The sequence below is a fragment of the Pezoporus wallicus genome, unplaced genomic scaffold (assembly GCF_028554395.1).
Source record: "Pezoporus wallicus isolate ANWC-B61680 ecotype Strahan unplaced genomic scaffold, APGP_CSIRO_Pwel_v1 contig_3847, whole genome shotgun sequence".
Lineage (NCBI taxonomy): Eukaryota > Metazoa > Chordata > Aves > Psittaciformes > Psittacidae > Pezoporus > Pezoporus wallicus.
The window spans coordinates 733,377-758,905 of NW_026639842.1; the positions used below are offsets into that span (position 1 = coordinate 733,377).

The 25,529-nt window shown below is 37.9% G+C and overlaps 1 protein-coding gene across 6 annotated transcripts in view; it reads left to right on the top strand.

The window, feature by feature from the left end:
• LARP4B (La ribonucleoprotein 4B) overlaps window positions 1–25,529 on the top strand; it is a 55,061-nt gene that overhangs the window by 12,674 nt on the left and 16,858 nt on the right. For 2 of the 6 annotated variants that reach the window (XM_057416438.1, XM_057416439.1), the window contains exons 1-6: window positions 13,177–16,776; window positions 18,287–18,434; window positions 18,557–18,718; window positions 20,508–20,589; window positions 21,517–21,653; window positions 24,108–24,211. In XM_057416438.1, coding sequence (XP_057272421.1) covers window positions 13,369–16,776; window positions 18,287–18,434; window positions 18,557–18,718; window positions 20,508–20,589; window positions 21,517–21,653; window positions 24,108–24,211 — 4,041 coding nt within the window. In that variant the 5' untranslated portion in view covers window positions 13,177–13,368. Of the gene's footprint in view, window positions 1–5,652; window positions 5,788–13,176; window positions 16,777–18,286; window positions 18,435–18,556; window positions 18,719–20,507; window positions 20,590–21,516; window positions 21,654–24,107; window positions 24,212–25,529 lie in introns of those variants that run through there. The other 4 variants (XM_057416441.1, XM_057416442.1, XM_057416443.1 and 1 more) reach the window with 4 other exon arrangements.

The window sequence follows — 25,529 nt, forward strand, 5'->3', positions numbered from 1 at the left end:
TTACATGAAATCTTTCCTTGAAAAGCTTCTAAAACAGCTGTCTGATTAAAATTACAAGCTCTAGTTTGTAGCAGTGTTCGTAATGCTAAACTGAAGGGAAATTTGCAAGCTTTCAGGATTAGGATTTGTCAGGTTTCCTTGATGATGCTCTATAAGCTTAACTATCCTGTATCTGAGTTAGCAGCTTTACCTGGGCCGAGAACATGATTAACTCTTGACATATTACATGTTTTGGGTATTCAAAACACTTGTGAAGCTAATAAAGAAAGGTAAACTTTGTTTAAACAGGAGTTAATGTATGGAATTAATAACATACTTTTGGAAGAGGCATCTGTTATTTCTCATATCAACTATGTAATGTTCTCAGCAGGTGCTAAAATTCTTTTCAAAGCTGAGGTCAGTGGTAGCTCTGATTTCTTCTGCTGAGGTGTAATAATCCTTGTGGATACCAAAGGGTGTGAAAGATGGTGAGAAAGTATGTTATTTCTGATAGTAGAAAGGGAGTTGATGGTCTGCAACTAGAAGTTTGTTAGGAGGTTTAAGTTAAGCAGTGAGTGCATCCCTGTTTTCACAACATTTTAGGCTTTCTGATGTTGCTGGAGGTGTATTTCTGTATTAGCCGTGTGAAAAGTTTATCTTGGTCTGTGTTTAAACTTTCTAAAATGTTTGCTAGGAAGAGTTCTGCACAAAGCCAAACTCAAATCTATTTTTGTTTGTGCTTACTGGAAGAGCAGTGAAAAGATCTTTTATTCTATGAGCTTTTTTGTTTTATGGTGTTGCTGTTTGCAGCGTGAAAGTTAGTTGTCAGCACTCGCATTTGTAAATCTCTTTTTAAGGGCTGATTACTCTGGGCTGAAAGTTGGCAGGCAAGATTTCAGCCCTAGAGCACTGTTTGGGGTTTTGCATGTTTTTAAATAACAGATCTATCTGACTGGCTTGATTGAGAGGAAGCACACTGCTACTCACATTCTTGTAACTGTAGACAGCAAAACAGACTGCATAAAAGCACACTGAATATGAATTAGGAAAAATAGAGACTAGTAATAAGTGTAGGCCCTAATCCCCCTGCTTTCAAGGGAGGTTTTGGGAGTGTTGGTGGGGCGGTAGTGGTTTTGTTGGCTATATAATAACCTAGTAGGTATCTCTTCCAAGCTGTTGCAAGGTTGTGGGGTATAGCGATGCTGTTTGTATAGAAGTATCTTCAGGCAGCTGAATATTAACTGCCAGTACTAGAAAATACCTAAACCTGAACTAAAATGTGGTTAGCCTGATGTTGGTACCACAATTCATGGACACATGTGGCTTTTGGATGGGAGTGATCCCAGTTCTGCTTGGCTTGGCATCCAGGTAGAAGTGACCATATGGTTACGTGTACTCTGTCTGTATAGTCCATACAGTATATGCTGTGGATTATTTTGCTAGTTTGTATCTGGTATCTTCTAAAATGATGAAATCCTCATAACAAGATGGATTTGAAAATATTTGCCAGTAAAGAAACATGCTGTCAACTTAAAAAAACTCAGCAACAAAAAAGACCGAACAAACAAAACAAAAAAACCCCATCCACAAACCAGTTTCTTATTTGTGAAAGCGGCTGTGGATATTGCAAAGGGAAACCAGTAGGCTGAAATATGTGCTACCTGTGCTTGGCCAGATGGTCTCAGTCCCTCCTGAGAATATTCTTGTAACTCCTCAGATTTACCACTGCTGAGTAGGTGTCCACAGGGACAGATCTGTACAAGTAGAGTACTGTACCTGTTGTCGTACTGAGGAAACAACTGTATTAAGGTGCTCTTCTCCTTCCTGTTGCAAGTACCAGTGTATTACAGTTTAGGGGACATTAAGGACTTAACTGCTTAAAAGTTGCATGCTTTCTAAAGAAACAAGTTTTTACCTGTATGCTAAATTTCTGGGGGATAACAGTCTTGCCTGCTTATCAAAAGCAGTTCAAACTTGGTTTCTAAGCTTCAGGAAAATCCATGTTACTTCTCTGGGATTAGGTAGTTGTGGAAATAAGTATTTGCATGTCTTGAAAGTAACTTTGCTCTTGACATAATACATCTGAAGTTGATGAACTTGACTAATTACTGTGTAAAGACCAAATGGCAAGCCAGAAGGAAAAATAAAGTTTTACTACATGTGTTTACAGAATTGAAATTATACATAATATTACGAAACTCTGATTGTGGCCTTCTAAATCAATTCATAAATGCAGGCCATTCTGTGGACTGTGACTAGACATAATTAGTGGAGGACACTGATTATTTTTTTTCATGACTGTTTGCTGTTGAGTAGAAATACTCTTTAAAGCATATTTAAGAGATTGTGTGCCCCTGAAGGTTTTTCTTGTGGGTTTATTTTTTTTTTTTATAACTCGAATGAAAAAAATTGCAGTCTACTTCTGACAGCTCCATGTTCTATCTCTGTCCCAAATAGGTCTGCTGACTTGTGTTTTTTCCCTTGTATGTCTCCTCCTTATTGCAGCAGCGTATGTTTATGCAAAGATAGGGTTTACCAGTCAGCAATTCAGTGCATCTTTTAAAATGGTGGGCAGGTTAACACTTCAGGGGGATGATAATCTTTATTGCTGATGCATTCAAATGCCACGTTTAACTTGATTGCTAATTTGACTATTAAAATAGCATCAAAAGAGGCTAAACAATCTTCCAAACTATCACTCCTGATCTGTAGCTTCTAGTACTACCACATATTGATTGTGGTTTCTGTAAATAAACCTGAGTATGGAGATGCGTATCAGTACTAACGAAAAACATGCTAAAACACATCCTGTGAAGAGCCTGTAACAATTGTGATTTTTATTGTTTCTCTCCTTGAAGTAACACTGCCTTTTCAACAAACACTGTGTTCTCTGACATGATAGTTGTGGAAACCTACAGTCCTATAAGTCTTATGCTTTAAAAGACTGGTAAGTGGCAACTGGTAAGTGGAAAAGTTGATGGCTCTAACTTTCCAGAACAGCCCTGCACATAAAGTTGCTTTGAAGTGCATCACAGCAGATGGGATTTTGCAGCAAAGCACTTGATGTCCTGGAGACTTGGAGCAGTGTGATACACTAAGAGAAGAAAATTACAAAGGGAACTTCTTCTGTGTTTGGGGTCTTCCCATATGGCTTACTCATTGGCAGAAAGGCAATAGTTGATCTTTGTTAAAAGCATGGGATTTAGAAGGCAAGTTGAATATCCTTTCAAGCAGATTATTACATTATCATCTCACTTGTTTTTAGAGCCATTTTGATCCTTAGTGGTCAAAATGCAACTTAAAAATGTGGGTTTGGCATTGTAGTTATTAGAAATAATTTATTCACGAGGTAAGTGGATTTAGTGTGGAGTGTATCACAACAAATCTGTGTAATGAGAATGATTATTAATCTGAGTAATCCAGAGTTATCTAGAGATTTTATCTACACCTAGCCTGTGATAAGTGTCTTGTATAATCTCATCTAAAGGACTTCTGAAAAGCAGTAGAATGATGTGCTGCTATTATTGCTGGTGGCTTGCCCAAGTAATCTGAAGTTGCAGTGTGCAAATTGTAGTTGTGTATTGTCTATCAAGTTGTCTAACAACTTGTCTACCCTCAGCTGAAATGAATGATTTAGCTGAATATTTTGTGATTGATGGCCAGTCAGCAAATACTTTACATATGTGCAGTGGAACTTCAGTTTGTTAGACTCACATGATCTTAGCTGTTTGCCTTCCACAAGCCATAGATTTACAGAGTACTGGTGCTAGCACTACATGCCAGAGGATGGAAGAGATTGCAGCATGACTGGGGATGATCCTAGGAGGGAATGGGAATGTGTGAAAGAGAAGCAGGCAACAGAAGGATGCAAAGAAGTACCTTGGCATTGATTTGAGGATCAAAATGCTGAGTAGGTAGCATAATTGCTGACAGAAACGTGTTTGTCTTTCTGTAAATTAGGTTTAGTTTGTGAATCTGGACGAATGTGCATGATCAAGTTTAGTATGAACAGCAGTGGAGATTATACACAGCAAAGACAAAGTTTAAGAAAGTCTTTTGCTCTTCTTAGTAAAATATTAATCCAGATTTTAAAAGGACAAACCCAATGTCTTTTACAGAATATTAACAGAAGCATTCTTCAAGAAGCTTAGACGCCTTCTGCAGTGCTAATGTGCATAGAGCGTGGGTTTGAGGAACACAGAGTCTAGCTACTTGCTTTCACCCTGAGGATGATTTTCTTTGTTATTTTATAAAATACATCCTGAATGAATTCCAGACTTTCTGCCATGTAGACTGTGCGTCTGTTCATGTGTGTTTTTTGTCTGTGCCATTATTCCTTTCTTGAATAATTTCTATTCCAAGATGAGAGGCAGGGTGTTAGGAAAAAATACTTCCGGGAACATAATATACAGTGATACAGTGCATGTGTTGCCTTCAAAAATATATTTTTCATTCTGTTCGTCTAATCTTGAATATTTTGTCCTGTTGGGAAGGTCTGTATATTGGTTCCTTCAACTGTGTGTGCAAAACATCTTTTCTTCTGCATATTCCCATAATACAGGTGCTTGAATTGGTTTATAAGTGAATGTCTTCATTTTATGTGAAAGTTTTGGAATGTATTCCATCAGTTGTATGAAAGACTTTTACTTTTGTCCATTTCAGAATATAGCATAGAGGAGATTCCATGGAAGGCTGTAAAGAAATACTCCAGTCATTTGGAGCTCAAGTTCTCTAAAAGGAGCTTATCTGTTAAATAATGAATCATCCATGTGCTCCAGATATTTACCTTTTATTTTTTTCTTAAGGAAATTGTAGAGAATCTCACCCTGAAGTTGTCACCAACTTGAAGGCAATACATTGCTCTTGCATGTTGTTACAGATGTAGTACTGGAACCTTCTATGTGAAGAAGTAACTCAAAGCATATTAAAACTTGCTCATATTCCTTTTAGAAAAGAAAAATGTAAAAATTACACTTTTTTTTTTTTAAACCCCAGTATTTTCTTTGAGACTTCATGCTTCAAATGGGCTTTTCTTGGGTATGGGGTTTTTTTTTGTTTTGCTTTGTTTTATAAGAACAGGTTTTTTTAAAAAATAACAGTATTAAATAATAGCATCAAATTTCGAAGTGAAGTCACTGTCAGACTTTCAACTCTACTCAGTTTTCTACTTGTCTAATCAAATAGAATAACATTTTAGGATGATGGAGCAGAAAACTTGAGTGTTACTAATCTAGCAGAACTGTTGTTAACATGCTTGAAATTTGCGAAGATTAAGTGACTGTGAGAGTATTTGAAGACAAAGGTTGGTTTGTGACTAAATGCTCCTTAATAACTGAAGCAAATCTACCAGGTGGTATGAAGAAGCCATGGTTTGAAAACCAATCTGAATAATTAAAGTGAGAATCAAGTGAAATTTTCACCTTGGATTTCCCTGCCCGTTGCTGTGGCAAGTGTCTGCACTCCCAAGGCAGCCAGTGACTGGAAACTGAGTATATCTGAGAGATCACTTTATGTTTTGCCATAACATTTTCTCTGAACACATAATCCTGACTGTGTTGCGTGGAAGTTCTTTGGACCTTTGGTCTGAATCAGCACGACAGGTCTGGAATGTCTGTGAGTTCTCAGGAATTTCAACAACCACTTACAGAATCTTTTGTTTTTCTATTTCCGCAGCTTACAAAGGTGACCAGTAAAGTTCTCTTTGAGCAGCCAAAAAGCAGACAGCTCATGACTTCTGATCAGGACACTAAAGTTGTGGCTGAACCGCAGGTGCAGCAAGTACAAGAAGTTAAAGACGGTTCTCATCTAGTAAGTATTTTAATTACATATTCCCCTGGTATAAGTGTTGAATGAAACATTTTTTTTTTACTATGTCTTAATCAAAATTGTATCTTAGAATGTTTTAGAGGACAGTTGGCTGATAGCATTACAACATAAAATAGCTGGAACAGAGCTGTTGAAGGTAGCTAATTCTCCACACTGAGTAGGAGCCTGGACTTAAGTTCTCTTTAGTCCTATGGGGGATTAAAATAAACTGCAAGTTACAACAGTTTGCACTTATTTAAGGTACAAGGTTTTTTAGGCTATGCAGAAGTTCTGAGTTAGGTTGTAGCTCACACATTACCATGTGAGGAAAATGCAGGAAATGCACTTGGCATGGACCTGTAAGTTGAAAAAAGTACAAACCCATACAAATAGGAAATTGCATTCTGTAACAGGAATTTTGCTCAGTTCTGCCAAATGGCACATGCTGCTGCTTCTGTGCTACTCTGCAGGATCCAGGAAGTTGCTTTATGGGGTGCTTTTGGCAGATCATACGGCAGATAGTACTGTGTGTTTACATGTTGCAGTAAATGTTTTGAAGAAGATTGGGTACATAATTTGTGTGTATGCTCTACTCATAACACTGTATTTTCATCTTTGAGAGTTAACTGCATATTGGGAGGAATGTTTCCTCTTGGGAAATCTTGAAGGGTTTGGTTTTGGTGTGTTCTGCTAGGCACTTAGCCTGTACTACGCTAAGTGGCAGGTGCTTGTTACTTCAACTTAACCTTGCAGCAGTGGAAAATGCTTGTTGCTTCAACTTACCTGGAGCATGCACTAAAGAGCATTTTGAAAATGCTCTAAACTTGTGCTCTCCTTTGCTAAACAAGCTGATGGGGTTTTTATTTATTTGTTTCTGTGCCCCCCCCCTCCCCTTTTTTTCGGGGGGGGAGGGGAATCTTCTCTGTTGTACCTTCTCACATGTGAATTTTGTCTATTTGATAATAGAGAAAAAATTGCATCCACTTCTCTAGTTTTGTGCCGTAGTTTTGTGATTTCCCCCCCCAGTACTTGGGGCATTAATGTCAGGAAACCAGTGTGTAAGCTTGAGTAAGAGACTTGCAGATCTACTTCAGAAGTCAGTCCAGTTTCAACAGGTGCATTAGCATTAAAGGTGATTTGATGGGTCTTCACATGGCTAGTTCTTCTAATTTAGCATATTTTAAAGTTTTGTAAAACTACATGTAAAGTTGGACCTAAATCTTAATTTCTGTTCTTTACTGGGAGAAGGAGAGTAACAGTTTCTTTCAATTTCAGAGAACTTGTCTGCTTGTCTCTTTAGTAGAGATGACTAATGTCAATTTAGGTATCTTGGAATGTATCCATAGTGCTATAATGGTGTATTTCAAATAACTAATTCTTACGAGATTAAAGCTTTTCCTTTGCAGAATATCTTATTCCAAATAGATGAGACCTGTAGCTTATTAAGCTTTTTTTTTTCAGTTACACCGTTATCATACTCTTGTATACACAGCATCAAAACGTCATTCTGTTGTATGAGAATCATTACCAATATACTCTATTAAAAATGGTGTTTTCAAGATTGTCCCTGTTCCATAATGGCACACTTGCATGAGTAAATTTTTCTAGTGCTTCATGTCTTCACTTACACGTTTTGGGTACAAGTCTGTAGTTTGAGAAATCATCATGGACTGTAGGAAGAAGTTAACAAACTAAGATCATTACGACGCTTTCATCTTTCGCAAAACATGATAGGAATGAGAAAAATGGAGGTCCTGACTCAATTGCATTTAGCAAGTACATGCTTCAGACTAACTGAAAATCACCTGCTCTTTCTTGTGTGTTTTCATTATTTTGAGATCGGAGGACTAGACTGCATAAAGGAATAGATTCATGCTTGTGGTATTCCCTGCTTCAGTGTGTATTTGATATGGGGCCATACTGCCATGGTATCTAGTCAGGTTTATAGGAGTATTTTTTTATAGACTGAAAAAAGATTGCTGAGTTACATTCCCTCATTCTTTTGGCTATGCTGTTCTACGGGGATCTGGTGATTCCTATTACGAGTGCTTTTGTGGCAGTTAAGGAAGAAAGTTGTGGAATTTCTACTGGAAATTTTAATACACCCTTGTAGATCCTGGAAAAATAATTCTCTTTATGCTAGTCTTAATTCTGAAGATTATATAAAGTATTATTTATTATGTCTTTAAACATTAGCACTATTAAAAAATTAACAATTAGATTTTCCTAGCTGCGTCTTTAGTTCCATCGGTTTTCTTTGGCAGGAACAAAACTTAACACACGTTTTGCTGTTAGCAGTGTTGAGCAGATAGCAGTGAGCGAATTAAAAGTTTTGATGCTGTGATGGAAAGCCACAGAAATCACTTTCCAGGGTTGTGTATGTTAATGATACTGCGGTCACTTGTTTACTAACAAGTTTTCAAAGGCTTAACCTCATGGTGAGGGAGGCAAAGTAATTTCTTCTGCCTTGAAGTAGCTATGAAATTATATGCTGTTTAATGCCTAATTGTAGATTGTTCACAAGCGTAGTATGGTTCATTTCCAACAACAGCTCTGCTTGAATGTGGGTGATTTTAGTAGTATTTAGCAGCAGAGTTTCAGTAGTTTGAATGCCAGTCTATAGAGGAAAGCTGACAGGTTGAGGATCCTCATAAATATCTTGTTAATAGTAGCATACACTTACAAGTTGGAGGTAGATGATTTTGAGGATATTGGCAAATTCTTAGCACTGATAAATTTGGGAGTGAAATGTACTGGTATTTCTGGCTTTCTAAGCTAGATGTGGGCTTTGTCCCTTCAGGTCACTTTATCACCTTGTCATTGGAGCCATTTGTTTTTTTTTTTTTTGTATACTGATTGACAATTACTCTTTCTGAGAAAGTCCTGGTCAAACTAGACCCAGTCCAGTTTAGTTCCCTAAACACAAGGAAGCATTTAAGAAATGCTTCACTCCCTTTTGACTCACTTCTCTGTTCCCTTTTTTATGAGTGATGCTTCACTTCTAGAAATTTGAGATTACTCTCTGAGGAAGAGGCCAAGACCCAAATCCCATGGTGGAGAATTTAATTGTACTTCCTAAAATGTTTTTCATAGGATGTAATATGGAAGGATGTCTCAAGCTTAGAGCTGTTAGGTTATGTTATTCAAAAGTCCTTTTGCAACACGTTCAAGAGTAAGCCTTGTAGAAGGGACTGAGGAAATAAATTTCACTAGTTGAATATAGTATCCAGTGAAAATTCAGTGTTTCTATAATCCTCAGATCATTTGACAATACACAATATTACATGCAGTATGTGCTAATTAATAGTTAAGTGGCAGTTTGTGTAACAAGAGATGACATTTAATAATTTGAGAAATCCTGAATAGATTTAAACAAGAGGCGGGAGCATTAGACCTTAAACTGAACATATAAGGTATCAGTGTCATGAAGGATCAGTACTGCTCATTGTTTCTTCTTTCTTTCATGTTATTGTGGGGCTAAACTGTAAGAAAAGTGCTGAATAGTTCTGCACCTGTAGTTGACTTCTAATCCAATGTTTGATTGCTTTAATGTGTAAAATGTGTGCTTAAACTCTTAACAGTCCATTTAACCTTGATATATGGGAGGCAAAGTTAAACAATCTGACCGGCTGTTCAAAAAAACCTGCAGTAGTGACATTGTGAAGTCTTTTGTGATGATGTTCTTCTCTTTTGCCTTAACTGGAGGTGGGCATGACATCAGGTATGGCCTAGGAGGGCAGGAATATCACTGTTTTGTCAGGACTAGGTACAGTTGCATGACTTTATTGTAGAAAAAGGATAATTGAAGTTAGATGTCAGAAGATTGGAAAGACTAGTTTTGACTTGTGCTATTGTACCTAAAGCTAGACTGTATTTTAAAACTTAGGTCTCTAAGACTGTGTATGAGATAAACACTTATTCCTTGACAAGGAATCGGTATATGTAGAAATGAAAGTAGATGGCTAGGTATACTTCTATTAATAAGTCATGTTGACTTCTTGCCTTCTGCCTAGGTGTGTGCAGCACATAGGACTAAAGTACTTATTTAAATAAGTTGTTCAGGTCATGAAAGTGCTGCTTCAGAGCAGTTTTGTTTCATGGAGAGGGAAAAACCTATTTAGGCTTTGAGTAGATGAGGAGATATAGCAGAGCCACAAATATGTATTAAAGGAAAAAAAAAATAAGCAAACCCGCTCCTCAGCTGAGCTGGGCTCTGAGGTGGCAGAGCACAACTTCTGTTGAAGTGCTTTTCAAATCATGTGGTGGTGTTTAGCTTAGCCAGAAGGATTTTAATGAGTCTTGGGAGTTAAGCAACCAACCTCAGGTGATGTAGCATAACACCAGCATCATTTTCTGCTTAAATTTGTTACCCTCACCCCTTTTTTATGGTGATCCCACAATAAACAGCATTGAGAAATGTGACTTAATGGGCAGTATAAGCGCTTAAAAATAGAAAGCGTCCCTGGAACTCTTAGATAAAACTAAAGGAACAAGTACAAAATGTGCCTTTGCACATCAGGAGGAGGTATGGGAAAACTGGAAGAAGGGTCTGCTTGCCTGAACTGCTTCACTCATTTTCTCCCCATTAGTTGATAGGAGAAGTGCTTGTTAAGGCACTAGGAAGGTGGACTTTGGCCTGGTCTGTCTTTTAAAGGCACTTAGATCCTCTCTAAAAAGCCTGTAGCTAGTAATAGTTAAATCATAGAGGGGGAAAAAACCTTGCTATTTGTTTACCTGATGAATGTATTCTGAATAGTTGTAAACTGTGTCAATATTGCTATGACTTTATGCTGACATTAAAGCCAGTTGAGTTGTTTGCTTGTGGCATTTCTTCAAAAAAGCTATTATAAGTAGCTCCTTCCCTCTTTCCGTGTTCTTGGTTCCGAGGAATGCTAAAGAGAGGAGTGGCTTGGCATATTTTTAAGTCTGGATCCAAGCATGTTGAATAACTTTGTCCCATGGGAGAATTAAAAAAAATGCAGCAGATGGCAGCAATGATGCATCAGACTTCCCATCCTTAAGAGCAAGGTATCTGGAGGCACTTTGAGGCTTCACATACTGGATAAGCTGGGGGGGCAGGGTAGTCTTCCTCTTCCCTTACTTTGCAATTTCAAAGCAGACTTGCTGAAGAGGGGATGTATTCTCTGGCCTATTCAGCAATCTTTTTTTATGGTCAGAGGATTAGTGGTGAATAGGCTTCCCCTGAAAGTTAGCCAATATACAAACAAACACATACAAACCTGAGTCTGCCTATAGTATTTAATTTTATATGGCATCTAAGTATAACATAATCTATGTTTAAGAATCTAAGTCACGTTGGGTTTTGTGATTCATTTGTCCTATGAGCAGAATATTTGGAGGAGAAAAAGCTACATTGACAGCTGTGTTACAGATTTGCACTTTTTTGTTAGAGTATATATCAAGAGAAGTAGGATAAGAAATTACTCTAATACCTTGCAGAAGATTCAAAGAAGAAAAGCATTTCATGCTGTATAAGGAAGAGCGATTCACCTCTAGTCTGTTACACTGCTAAATGTGAACTCTGCTGTTGTTGCTGCAGGAGCACTTTATAGTGTCTGCCCTGTAGACTGAAGTGAAACATTTGGATTTCTGGAGTGCTTCTGCACATGCTCAGTACTGCTTTGTATACTCACAAGTTACTGTCATCACATTGTGAACAGTTTGGGATAGCAAAAGCTTCTCTTTTGGTTCATTAGTCTGAACAGATATGCACTTAATTTACTGACTAGATATGAATGACTAAAAGAGGAAGTGATGTGTAATTTATTTTTATGTTGACAGTAGTAAATTTGCTGTCAGAAGTAAGCAAAGGAGATGGAAAGGAAAAGATGACTGTGGGCTTGTCTGGTAAAGATGTTTGGGTGGGTTTAGTTTTGTTTTTTCTTGGAATTTTGGAAACAAAGCAGAAATCTTGCAGTGTGATGATGACCATACAGAGAACACGGATAAAACTAAATCACGTCTCAAGCCTCGCATAGGGTATGTGACTTGCCATGAGGGCAGCTGTTAAAGTATAATGACAATAAAAAGAAAAAGTAATGATAGTGGGCTATCAGAAAATGGATCTGTGTTTAGGCAGCATTTATGCTGGAAGCATAGGTTGCAGTAGACATCAAAATAGATCTCTTATTAATTAGTTGAAAGGCAACTACTTTAATTAGCCTTAGTTACCCCTATGTACTGCTATATGAACACAAAGAAGGCAAGTTGCCAGGCTAAAACTAGTTCAAGTACATCTTGATTAAATTTAACATAAGGTGGACAACCAACTGAAAAATAACTGGGTTATGTACAGCTGGAAGAACAATTGAAATAGAATTTAAGGGTCTATCTTTTCTTACTTTATTCTGCGCTTTCAGTATTTTAAGTAACAGAATAGCATCATTTTGTACTGATACAATCTGCAACATCTCTGAAGGATAGGGTCCAAATTTCAAATAGCAACAATGGATTTGAGAGGAGGTCTGAGTGATGTAGGGATATGTAAAGACAAATGAGAACAACTGTTAGAGCAGAAAAAAGATTGCTGGGTGTCGTCATCTTTTTACTGGGTTTTTATTATTGAAGAAACAGAAGCACTATTTTTGGCAAGTAAAAAAACTGACAGTAGTGGCTGTCTTCTGATATGTAAATACATGTGTATAAATATGTTCTAATTGTTCTGAGGTCAGAAAGAAGTTATTTATGTATAACAGAGAGAAGTTATACTGGGGACAACCTTTTGGAAGAAGTAGTGTTTAGTCAAACTACCTTTTAAATCTACCTGAGTTTTTTGTGAGTACACAGTTTTTGAAGGTTGGGTATAATTAATCCTGCCACAGTAACATGAGATGGCTGATGATCTTAAGGCCCCACAGGTAGTATGTTTTTTTGAGTTTTTTTTTTTGTTTTTTGTTTTTTGTGCAGATAAGTTGTTGTTTTTTTTTTTTTTTAAAAAAAAGGCTTGGAACAGAATTAGATCCTGATAACGTACAATGACTGTTCAATGGAGTACATGAGGCCTTATCTATCTTTAGCCTGCTTTTCCTAAAGAAGTAATCTTGGTGTAGGTTCAACTCTGGGGGAAGGGAGGGGAAGGAGAAAATGATCCAAAGTATGTTTGATCTAATAGCTTCCACTAGTTTAGTCTTCCAAATGGATTTAAACACGTGAAGCCAGAATGCATTTATCCTTGTATGGAAAGTGGGAGATGTACTAAATATGAAGGTGAGCATGTTTTTGGCACATGTGGACATTGTGAAAGATCTCATTTAAATATTCCAGTGATTTGAATAAAGGAAGCTCTTCAGGAAACTAAACAATGGAAGTTCATAGGACTTGGTAATAGTTGTAAATGGACTGTAATCTCACTAGAATTATTTGGCTTGATGAAATACCAAAACATTGCTCAGCAACTGGGATTTGGAGTTTGAGTGGCAATGACATATGAACCCCGGCATGGTTCTAAAGTGTGCTATTTTTGGCAGCTGGGTGTTAGCTTGTCTCCTCAGTAGCAGTAGAAAGTTAGTGTACAAAGGAAGGTGATTTGCAATGAGAAGACTCCTCTGACACGACTTACTAAACATGGGTTGCTGCTTCAGTAAAGAATTGAGTAACAGCACAAATGAGGAGAAAACCAGCTTGTTACCAAAATCTGTGGAAGAGGAAGCACCAAAGTCAAGGATAAGTAAAACTTTATCTTCGATTTTAAGAACTGTGAAAAGCCAGGATCTGCATACAGGGGGAAGGACGGCTAATGGGGCAGCTGCAGTAGTCGGCATTGAACATATTCGTGACGATGATTGCAGAGAGTCAAATTCTAAATTTGGGGTCTGGGATAGAAAAGCAAAATATCTATCATATAAAAGCATGGAGAATACTCCTTGTGAGAGCTCTAGGAGGGCGTATGATGGACCTTTTAGCTTCTTTAATTCCTTTAGTCACCTTCTGAAGGTCTCTGGTAGGTATGGAAATCTGCAGAAAACTGAAGAAAAGAAAGATACGGTTATTCAAAAAGGAGCATCTAAAAAATCTAACAGCGCTAAAGGTCAGCATATGAACTATGTAGAAAATATTAATAGTAGTATTAATAATGGAAATGTAGCTGCAGAAGAGCATTGCTTGTTTGATCGTATTTGTACTTCGCCTGTACCAGACATGGTGGACAAAGGTTTACAGGGTGAAATTCCCTTAAATAGAAATTTTCAGGGGGATTACGCAGTTACGTGTGACTATTCAAGGCAGAATGAAACAACAGTTAAAGACTGCAAGAGTGGCTGCTTACAGAAAGTTTCAGCTTCAGATACAGAGATGTCTCCAACATTTTTCTATCTTGATGTAGACAACAGACAAAATACAAAAGATAGGGAGTTTTACAGTATTTGCGTTTTAGATGCTGAAGATCTGAAAGGGGCTGAAGAGGTGCCAGCTACTGTGCATGAAGAGACTGCAGCAGGCATAGATAACTCAGCTGTTACTGATGAAGGAATGTGCAGCATGGCACGACCTCTAGACAGTGGGGGAGAATTTCCAGTGCAGCAATCAACACATGTGGAAGCTAAGTTTAATTCACAGAAAGAACTGTTTGAGTATAAAAAATTGGATAGGTCAAGCATACAGGAAAAGGAATATTGTAGCATAGACATCCAATCTTATGATAACTTCCGGGCTAACAGGAGTCAGGTACATGGGTTAAATACTGACAGTACAGTGAAAGATGGATTAATAGTGAAAGTATGTGATGAAGTCAACCCTGAGAATCGGCAGGAGGAAGTATATACAGGAGGTAATGCTGTCAGTTGTATTGAATCTCTCCACAGAGCTTGTGATTCTGTAAAATTTGTAAGTGCTGCTGAAGGGGACCAATGCACCCTTAATTCAGAAAACATGAAACGTGGTGATTGTACTTCCAGTGTGTCATTAAGCACTGGAGTATGTAATTCAGGAAAAAATGAGGAAAGTCATGATTCTGAGATGGTACCATTTGGTTTAAGTAGGCATTCCTCGAGTGTTGTAAGGGAAATAAATACTAAAGAGGTGGCAGATAACATGAGGGGCAACTTTAAATTGTCATTAGAGTTACATGAAATGGACAAGGATTCTCTTTTGGTGAGTCAACATGTAGAAAAACTTGAAGAGGACTACTTCCTAGAGCCAGAAAGTGAAGTAAACTCCAGTGTGGAAAAGAAAACATTTCAAAGAATGTTTGGTGATGACCAGATGCTTGCATCTGACTCCAGTGAACATCACAGTGTTTTGGAAGAATACTTGAAAGATAAAGAGAAATGCACAGGTACAGTTTTGCATAGCAGTGAAGCTTTGAGTATGATGGAAATACACGAAAACTTGGAAGAAAGTTCTGATTTTCAAACTCAGATTAAGGGTTGCACTGAAAACAGGACATCAACAGAAGCTGCAAACCATAGTGGCATGGAAGATGTCTCTGTGAGTATCACTGAGCTAAAAGGCAATGTGCTTGAGGAAGCTGGTGGCTTGAGCAGAGCTCAATCGTGGGTAAGTGATGGCACTTTGACATCTTGTGAGCTACATAACACAGGCACAGATGAAATGTTCCTAAAGAAAACCAGCCTAGAATCTCAGATTTCACAAGAGTCACCAGGGAATAAAGGTAAACTGTGCGAATATTCACATTCAGATAGCAAAACCAGTGTCTCTCCTATGTCTGTGGAACATGAGGGTATGAATAAAATTAACATGAACTGTAGAGAAGATGAGCAACAGGATACCTACTCCTTCCACACAGTGGAGAATCAATGGAATGTGGGGACTGATTTAGGCAAAATAGTTGGGGATGTAGTAGAATCTATGAAAGAGACAAAATTTGAAGCTCACCTAAATGAGACAATTGATAACAAGGCCAAAAATGTTAAACAGAATTTGGATGCTAATATTATTGATTGTGATAAAACCATCTTAAATTGCAGTAAAGGCTTAACTCATGATAAGGATAATTACTCTAACTCCACTGTACCTTCATCTTTGGACAATTTTATGTACAAGAGCGTAAAATTAATAGATGACACTAAAAATCAAGAAGATGCTGGTAATCTCTTGCATAAAGCCCATAATAGTTTACCTTCATTGTGTCAAAATGCATGTTGTCATGTGTGTGATAAACCAGTAGAAGAGATTGAGTTATGTCACTGTGTCAATCCAGAGCCAGAGGTTGGGAGCACCCAAGTTCCTGTTGGACCTTTTACTGAAGTAGAATCAGAAACTCATGAAAAAAGTGTGTGTGATGTAAATGAATGCAATCTTCAGCATAGTGAAGTAGAACAGTGTGTCAGCATCTGCTCAAAAGAGGAGAACCTCACTGGTTTTAGTACATCAACTGGGAATCTAGAAGCTTTTACCACAGGGAATTTAGAGCATTTAGAACTCAAGACTACTGAACTGAAAAGTACCAGTTACATAATAAATACTCAAATGAATGACTTGACCACAAGCTGGGAACAGATGCAGTCAGATCACAAGATTTTCTCAAACAAAGAGCTTGGAGTTTTTGTTGACCCGGAGCAGGTAGACAAATATGCTGCTACTCCTTCCTATGAAATACATAGGGCCTCTCCTGGTGCCTCAGGATTTCAGCGAGGCAGTGAGCTGTGTGTATTAGATCCGATGGAAGATATACCAAGTGACCAAGAGCACTCCTATGAACTGGACAGACAAAATCCCCACGTTGAAATATGGTCACATTTCATCAGTCTTCAGACTGGCAGTGCTGATGGGACAAATCAGCTGTTTTCTGACACCATTATTGGTGGTAATGGTGAATATCTGATGGGCTTTTTATGCAATAACGCAGTTTCTGACAATACCATGAAGAGTGACAGGCTGTGTATAGTTAGTGAAAACTTCCAGAATGAACCTGAAGATTTAAGAGGGGCTTCATATGCAGTAGGAAGATACCCGTATCAGCTGCTAGCACCAGAAAATGTTGCTACTTGGGGATGGCAAGATAACGATGAATTTGTAAGTATTCTGCAGAATTAATTTGGTGTTTAGTTTAAAGCTGAAGCTAGGCATTTGCATAAGTCAAGGCAAACTGTGGTTTCATTATAGTTAAATATAACACGTTTTGTTCTGAAGCTGACTGCTCTCTCTTTAGCAAAACCGAATTCTACAGAGAATGTAGTATTTCAAAAGGTTGCTGAATATGGATTTTTATTTTTTTTTTAGCTCTGTTTACCTTTTACTGTGAAAGTTTAAACATTGGGCAAAGTGTTTTGACTGCAGATTCTCAATTCTAATTGAACTTGATATTAAAACTTCAGTACAGGGAAAATTTCTACGGCCTGTTAATAGCGCTCTTTACCTTCTTACAGGAAGAAATGTTAAAGTCCATAATATTTGAACACTTCCATTTTTTACAAGTCTTTATCATTCAGTAGATGTATTTGATATTTTTTAAATCTTTTTTACCTTCTGGATGTGCTTTCTGTGTACTATGATAATGAGTATTTGAGTGTGTGTTTCAGAATAATTAAAGCTTTGTGGAGTTTTGGAGTGCCTGTCTTAAACTCTTACCATGTTCCTAGCATCCTTAAATTCACAAAACAAATTTTAATACGCTTTTTAAATGTGTGTTTGTATGAGCAGTACTCTTTCCAGGTATAATAAACGTATTAAAACATGCTAAAGATATTCCGGGTATGGAATAACTGAGTGTGCTTTGCTCAAACATTAGCAAAACAAGAGAAAACTGTCTCAAGTTACTATCAAAAAAAGTGCTGTAAATCTTGGCAGTGCAGAGAGCAATCTCTCTGAAGGACAAATATAACCGTTTATATAATGGTTATATATAACCATATATGACCATTAAATGTGTCCATTTGAGATCCAGGTTAAAGGAGACTGGCCTAAGATGACTTAAGTGGATCTGGTAATTGATCCTATTTGTCCTGCCTAGGGGAAAACTTACCTAAATGCTTGTTAATGCTGTTTTTTGTCTTGAGGTCATGACAGAAGTTGTCATGCACGTCTCATTGCCTCCAGTTTTTCATAATGATTCCTTAGAACTGTGTTACATGTTTACATAAGTCCAGGAAGAAAAAACAAACCAAACCCTGTGCTCTTACATTTTCCTAATTATTTTGTTATTTCACAGAAACAGATACTGTGATAATATAGTAAATATCGCATTAGCATATCTGTTGGAGAACTGCTTGAAGTCTGGGGCAAGTACAGGTTGAGTTAGTCTGTCAAAGGCAAAGAATGTTTGTTACAGTTTTCTTGGCTGGCCTTTTCTGGCCAGGTTCTTTATCAGGGAAGTGAATTCTGTGCTGCACAATTAAATTGTGTTTGTACCTGAAACGATTATGGGATGGCAATTCAGTTAATATATTCAGGTGTGGAAAAAACCCATAACAATACAATCTTGAGTTGCATATCTGATGCTGTTGTTTGAAACTGTGTTACATGTATTTACACATGTGTGCTGTGCATCCACAAAGTGCATAATCAAAGACATTTCTTTCTGTAGGAGTCAACCAAGGTTTCTGAATTAAACCCCAATGCAAAGGTGTGGGGAAATCATATGTTACACTTGGAAGCGAGTGGTGCCACTGATGGTAGTGTGAGCAAAACGTGGGAAGAAATACCTGACCAACCTCCAGATTCTTGTAAAGAAGGTATGAATAAAAGTTTTGAGCTGTTGCTCAAGCAAAAGGTAAAATTCAGATTTAGTTTTAACTATGATGGTACTGTGATTAAAAGGAATGCTTTTTGAGTGTGTTTGTCATCTCTGCCACAGAACTGGATGCCAGTGGTAATGGTGACAAAAAGTATCAGAATGCAGTGCTGACGGAGCTGCAGGAGCCATCACCAGTTGTTTCAGTGTCAGACCAGACAGATATGAATCCTTTGGCTCTCGATCATTCCGAGTATGAGTCTATGCATGAAACCACCCAGACAGGTAAGAGAAAGCTAATACTCGCTTGAACTCGGTTTTAAAAAAGCAAATGTTGATTTGAACAGTGAGCATCCATTCAAGCAAACAAACCAATCAAACAACAACAAATACACAGAAAACCCACTGTAAAAAAACCTGCACCACTTTAGTTGTTGCTCTGTGAATAGAATCCAGAAAATTCTGTCTCTTGTTCTCAGGCTGAGACATTTGGAAACCAGTCTCCTCCTGTTTGAGTATAGGCCATACGATGTACAGCACAGAATCAATTATAAGTTCTGGGTATAACTGAGTAGTGTTTTCTGAAATGTTAATTCTGAATGCATGTTCCTAGTGTAGACATTTACATTTAGGTATCTAAGTTGCATGCTTCTACTTGGGTCAGGAACTGAGGTGAAACTCACGTATCATTTGTGTCTCAAGCGGTAATGTTAATATGTTGAAAGATCAGTCTTGTACTTAAAATGCTAAAATAACCAACAGTTTACTCTAAATTCTTTGCATTGTTTTAATGAATGTTCATTATTTTTCTTCAGTGCAACTGTTAGCAGCTGTAGTTTATACCAGTAACAATTTATATAATTATGGATTTTTGCCAGGTTTTAGGCAAGGAAGAAAGAGGAGATGGGGAAGGGAAATAGTGGTTAGTACATGATAGGTGTATTTTTCAGGTATTGACATTACATCAGAATAGAACTCAGGAAGGACAAAATGGTGGGAGGAAATTAGAAGCTGCTATAGGAAGAAGAAAGGCGAAGGGGGAGCTGAAGGATGAAAGTTACTTGAAGAAGGGAATGGTATAAAGTGTAGCAGCTGGTGTGAAATACTTAAACCCAAACCACAAAAACATACAAAATAAACCCCAAACCTAGCTTACATTTATGTAACATGTTACTGAATGTTTTATAAACCTCTAAAATCCACTCTGAAACTTCTGAGCTTGAAACAGTTCTCCCACTGACACAGTTAGCTTACCCTCAACTTACTGCAGTCTACTGAGTCTAAAATAAAATGAACCTGAAATAAGTGTTTTCATGTGATGATTTTGAAACTTTCAGGTATAACAAAAAAATTCATTATTCATTCTTAACCAAGAGATGAATTGATCACACATCTGTTGTTAAGTGATTGGATATGAGCTGTCAGGCTGCACTTGCAGCCCAGAAAGCCAACTATATCCTGGGCTGCACCAGAAGGAGCGTGACCAGCAGGTCAAAGGAGGTGATCCTGCCCCTCAACTCTGCTCTTGTGAGACCTCACTTAGAGTATTTGGTGTCCTCCATGTAAGAAAGACATGGAGCTGTTGGAGCAAGTCCAGAGGAGGACCACAAGGATGATCAGGGGGCTTGAGCACCTCACAGTTGTTTTGGGAATTTAGAGTGAGGCCAGAAACATGAGGTCCTCCATAACATTGCTTGTGTGCTGTATTGGTCAGCTGTGTTAGTTGGGGTTTAGTCAGCTAGAAATGGGTTAATTTCCTAAGACTGGAAGACAGATATAATTAGCTCAGTATTTACTTTGAGATGTTTGTAACTGTTCTTCTAAAACTGCTTCAGATTTTTATGTACTTGGAGAGAAAAAGCTAACAAGTGAGGTCAGACATGGTTTTTCTGTAATGCCTTGAATGACAAGTGTTCCTGTGCAATTTTAGTGGGTGGTAAACTAATATGCAATGAACATCTATGGAATTTGAAAACTTGTTATTGGTTATACAGCCAGTAATAGATATGGTGGCTTGATTAAAATACATAATGTGTAATATAGCAGAACTAAATTTAAGTATTTTAATTATTAGGTGGAAGTGAACAGTTGCAGCCAGAAGGCCAGGAAGATTTACGAGAATTACTGAAGAAAACACTGGAATTCTGTTTATCTAGGTATGTATATACCTAAATGTAGCAAACTGGAGGATAAGTAACAAGATTAGTACCTAGTTTGGGATGTGTGTTAATAGTTTCTCAGTTGTCACTTAAAACTTGAGTGGAAAGGATGAGAATTTGGGGGAAGCAACACGTAAATTCCAGAGTATTGTACGATATACCTTTTAAATCTTACATGAAACTTCTAGGCCTAAAACCTAAACTAGCAAATACATTGGTCTAAAGCGAGATTACTTACAAGGAGTTACAGATCAGGTGAATTTTTATGACTGCTACTAATGTTTTTTGATGCAAATTAAAACTGCATCAAACTTAAGCCATTTGGTAAGCTTCTTTTTAAGCTAATAATTTTAGAATTTGCATTGATACAAAAGCAGGATTTTTTTATGTGCATCTATAGATCCCTTTATATTCTAAGTTAAGGATCAATAAAACAAACAACAAAACAACAACAAACAAAACCACCAAAGCTCACAAAAACAATAAATTAAGGGCTCTGAATCATACACATTCCAGTATAGACTGATGCAAGATCGTCAAAGTAGTTTACTTGTACATAATTACTCTCAGTGCTTGTGTCTTGATAAAAGCATCCTAAACACATGTCTTAATAACCTAGAACAATTTCTAATCTGTGTACTCCTGCACAGCCAATTACTCAGTGGTCATTTAGAGTAATGAACTTAACAATATTACATGCTTGTGGGGGTAATGTGCTGCCTGAACAGGAAGATGTCTGAAGGAAAAATAAAGACATTTTCATATTTCCTGGGAAGTAAACTATGTAGGTAGACTAGGGAGTTGTTGAAAGTGCTGAATACAAAATTCAGTATAGGAATCTGCCTTCTACTATGTGAGGTTTTGTTTCACGTTCATTGGCAAAAGTTACATCTGTGACTATCCTCTTTTTTTCTCTCCCAACAGAGAAAATCTTGCCAGTGACATGTATCTTATATCACAGATGGACAGTGATCAGTATGTGCCAATAATGACAGTAGCAAACCTTGATCATGTCAAGAAACTCAGTACCGATATGGATTTGATTGTTGAAGTGCTGAGATGTAAGTAAAAAGCAGTCCCTTGATGCTAGAAAGCATTTTGGTTGTTGCCGTAGGACTGTTAATCTGGATTTTTCAATCTCTCTTCCTTTTTTAATGTACTGTAATAAAATGCTTTTTTTCTGTGAAGTATTAAATAGAGCAAGCAGCTTCCAGTTTAGACCATCACAATTACAGGACTGCAGTTTTATCAAAGCTACTTCACGTTTGAGGTATTGAGTAATGACCTATGTAAATGAGAATAATGTGAATTTAAATTGTGGAACGTGGTGGGACAACTCACAGTACTGGAGGATCACAATGAGTGGCTACAGGCTGTTTCATAAAGACAAGGCAGGGAAGAACAGAAGGAGGGGTTGTGCTCTATGTTAAGGAGAATCCTGAATGTTTAGAAGTCAGCTGCGGCAATTGTGGAAGCTGTACTGAATGCCTCTAGGTCAAGATCAGAGGAGATCTTAGAGTAGGCATCTGCTACTGACCTTCAAACTGAGATAAGTCCAGTGAGGCGTTATTTGGGTCACTTAAGCAGGCTTTGGTTCAACAGAACTTGGTTCTTATGGGTGACTTCAAATACCCAGACATTTGTTGAAAGAACAGTACAGCAGCTCGCATGTCATCCATCAAGTCCCTGGAATGCGCAGAGGAGTGCTTCCTCATACAGATGTTAGATGTGCCAGTCAGGAATGAGGCACTGCTGGACTTGCTACTCGCAAATCAAGAAAACCTGCTGTGTAATATCTCAGTGATAGCATTGGCTGCGGTGATCATAACATTCTGGTGATCTGGCTGAGCACACTGCAGGTTAGGACTAAGAGGTTTTTAGATATTAGAAGAACAAACTTTGGCTTGCTCAGAGCTCACTTGGGAGTTTATTTCATGGGAAGCTTCCAGAGAGGATAAAGGAGCTAAGAAGCGCTGGGGGTTTTTCAAGAGCTCTCTCATGGAAGCATGAAAACTGCTCATCCCCTTTAAAGATAGGAGAGCTAGGTGGAGTGAGAGGCTTTCTTGTCTTAACTGTGTGCTTGTGAGTTGGCTCAAAACCAAACCAGAAGCATACCAGAGATGGAAAACTGGACAAAAACCTGTTGAGAACTACAAGGGAAGGGTATTGCCATGACATGCAGAGATGCAGTTAAGAAAGCAAAAGCTCATTGAAATTGGCCAGAGATGTCAAAAACTACAAGAAAGGGTTCTTCAGGTATTTAAACAACAAGCAGAAACGTAGGAAAATATTGGCCAGCTGTTACATGAGAGAGGTGAATTAGTCACCATCAGTGCTGAAAAGGCAGAGGTTCTCCAGACTTTGTTCACCTCTATCTTTACCAGCACTGTTGAGTCTCAGGCTTTGGGAACAAAAATCCAGGTTGGTGGAAGTGAAGGAAGTGTTTGTATATGAGCTATTACAAGAGCTTGACCCCTACAAATCAATAGGCCCTGACAATATCCGCTGAAGGTGTTAAGAGAGCTGGCTAGTGTCATTGCAGGGCCATTCTCCCTAAACCTAGAGAGGTAATGGAGATTGGAGGATGCCCCAGAAGACTGGAACAAGGCACACATCACCCCAGACTACAAGAACTTGCATCAGCGACGTCATCACCAGCAGAGATAGGGTTGTTATCCCGTTCTACTTGGTACTTGACAGGCTACACCTGGAATACTGTGTTCAGTTTTAGTTTCCTCTAAACAAGAGAGATGGGGACAGGCTGGAAGGGTTTCAGAGAAGGGCCGCAAAGATGATCAAAGGACTTAGAAGCCTGCCACGTGAGGCTGAGAGAACTAGGTTTGTTCTGCATTGAGAAAAGAAGGCCCAGAGGAGACCTTCTCACTGTGTTCTGGTATTTAAAGAGTGGTACAAAGAAGATGGAGTCCCATGAAAAAGATGTGGGATAGTGGGCACAAGTTAACCCTGGGAAGATTCCAGCTGGACACTAGAGGAAAATTTTTCACCATGAGAACAACCAGCTACTGCAATAATGTCTTAGGGAATTGGTGGATTCCCCAGTGTTGCTTACGTCTAAGATTCAGCTGGACAGGTGATGGGACATCTTGTGCTTTTGCCCAAGGAAGATTGGACCAGATGATCCTTGAAGTCACTTCTGACCTGATTCTCTGTTAATAAATTGAGATTAAATTCTCAGGAAAGGCTAATGGACATAACCACTAAGGTAGGAATCAAAAAAGAGCATGACTCAGTGTATGCCTCAGAATAAAAAGCTAATAAATTGGGGGTTTCAAGGATGGAAGAGTAGGAAAAGTGTGAAGATTTTAAGGAATGTGACTACTTAGCTTCATGTGTCTGAAAGTATCCTCAGTCATCTTCTACTTGTTTCTGGATGTTCAAATATTTTGAACTTTAGTACAAGAAGCTTTGCTTTGTAAAAATGTTCACAGCATCTTTCAGTGTGCAGAGCTATAATTGCTGATAGCTGAAATATGATTTTGTCTTTTCTCTTTTAGCATTGCCTTTAGTCCAAGTGGATGAGAAGGGAGAAAAAGTCAGGCCAAATCAGAATCGTTGTATTGTGATTTTACGTGAAGTACCTGAATCTACCCCTATTGAAGTAAGTATTTAATTGTTTAGTAAAGAATGCTTTTCCCTTAGGATTTGGAAGTTAGATTTCCTCCAAATTTCAATAAACATATCACATTTTCTCAATACATTGTTACGTAGTTTCTAACAGCATTTCTAAACCTTGGTTTGGTGCATGTGTGTGTGTAATAAATGTATTTGATAGATGCTTGTTGCATATAAGAAGACTGGTAAAACAGCTCTGCAGGGGGCTTAAAAACTGAATGTTGTCTTAGGGAGAGATAACTTAATTTTCTTGGACTCTGGTTTATCCATATGCACGTAGTGCACAGCTCCTTGGATAAATGGCAAGTGAAGATGAGGGAAGATAAGTCTTAGAATAGAAAATGCCCCTGCTGCACCTTGAAGCTTGTTGGGGCAAAGTACTTAAAGCTTTGCAAACATCTCCATAATGCTGAGGATAGAGTTGTTAGCAGATCACTGAGGAGCTCCACTGGCTTGTGGAATAAGAGTGTGAGAGGAGGCAACTTGATTCTTTGAAAGATACCCAGTGCAAACTCTGATGTAGCTGGGACAATGTCTAACTGAAAGACTGGAAAACAGTGGCTGGGACATAGATTAAATCACCTTGAATTTTCAAAAAGGAGAAAAGGCAAAGATTCTTGATGATGGGTAGGTATTTTAATTTCCCCTCTTTAACTTTACTAGGAAAAATAAAGGTGCTAAGAGTTGTTTCTCTTGATAGTCTTCATCCTAAAATAAAAAATAGTGCAGTTCAAAAACTTACAATAAGGAAGTGGCCTTAATAAGCAGGAGTATGAAACCAAATGCTAAAAGGAATTGGAGGGAAGGACTTAGTTATGCTAAATACATAGCTTAAAAATATGAGCTGCTTTTAGCTTTCTGCATAATATGTAACCTTTCAAACCTAGCTTTTAATAGTACAGATGTTTTATTTTCTTTTGTCATGTTTGTCAGGTTGGACATGTTAGCACTGGGTGGTCACTCTAAAATGCTTAACAACAGCAAAGTTCTGAGCAGTCTTTATTTTCAGAAGAGGTGGTCCGAAGTGTTTTATACGTTGCATGTATAAATTCGCTAGACTGGAAAATCTAGACTCAACTGGCCACACTTAATGGGAAAAGCTTCTGCTTAAATAAAGCATGAAAATCTGATTGTAAGACCTCCCAGATTTCATTGTTTTTTGATGCTGCTCGTCTCAACTCTGTGACAAAAATAGTGTGCAAACAGATTAAAACAAATGAAAAAGTCCAAGACATGGGTTGTTTTCTGTAGAACCTAGCTGACTGGTTTTGAGTTAACATAAAGCCTGTTTCAAATATATTAAT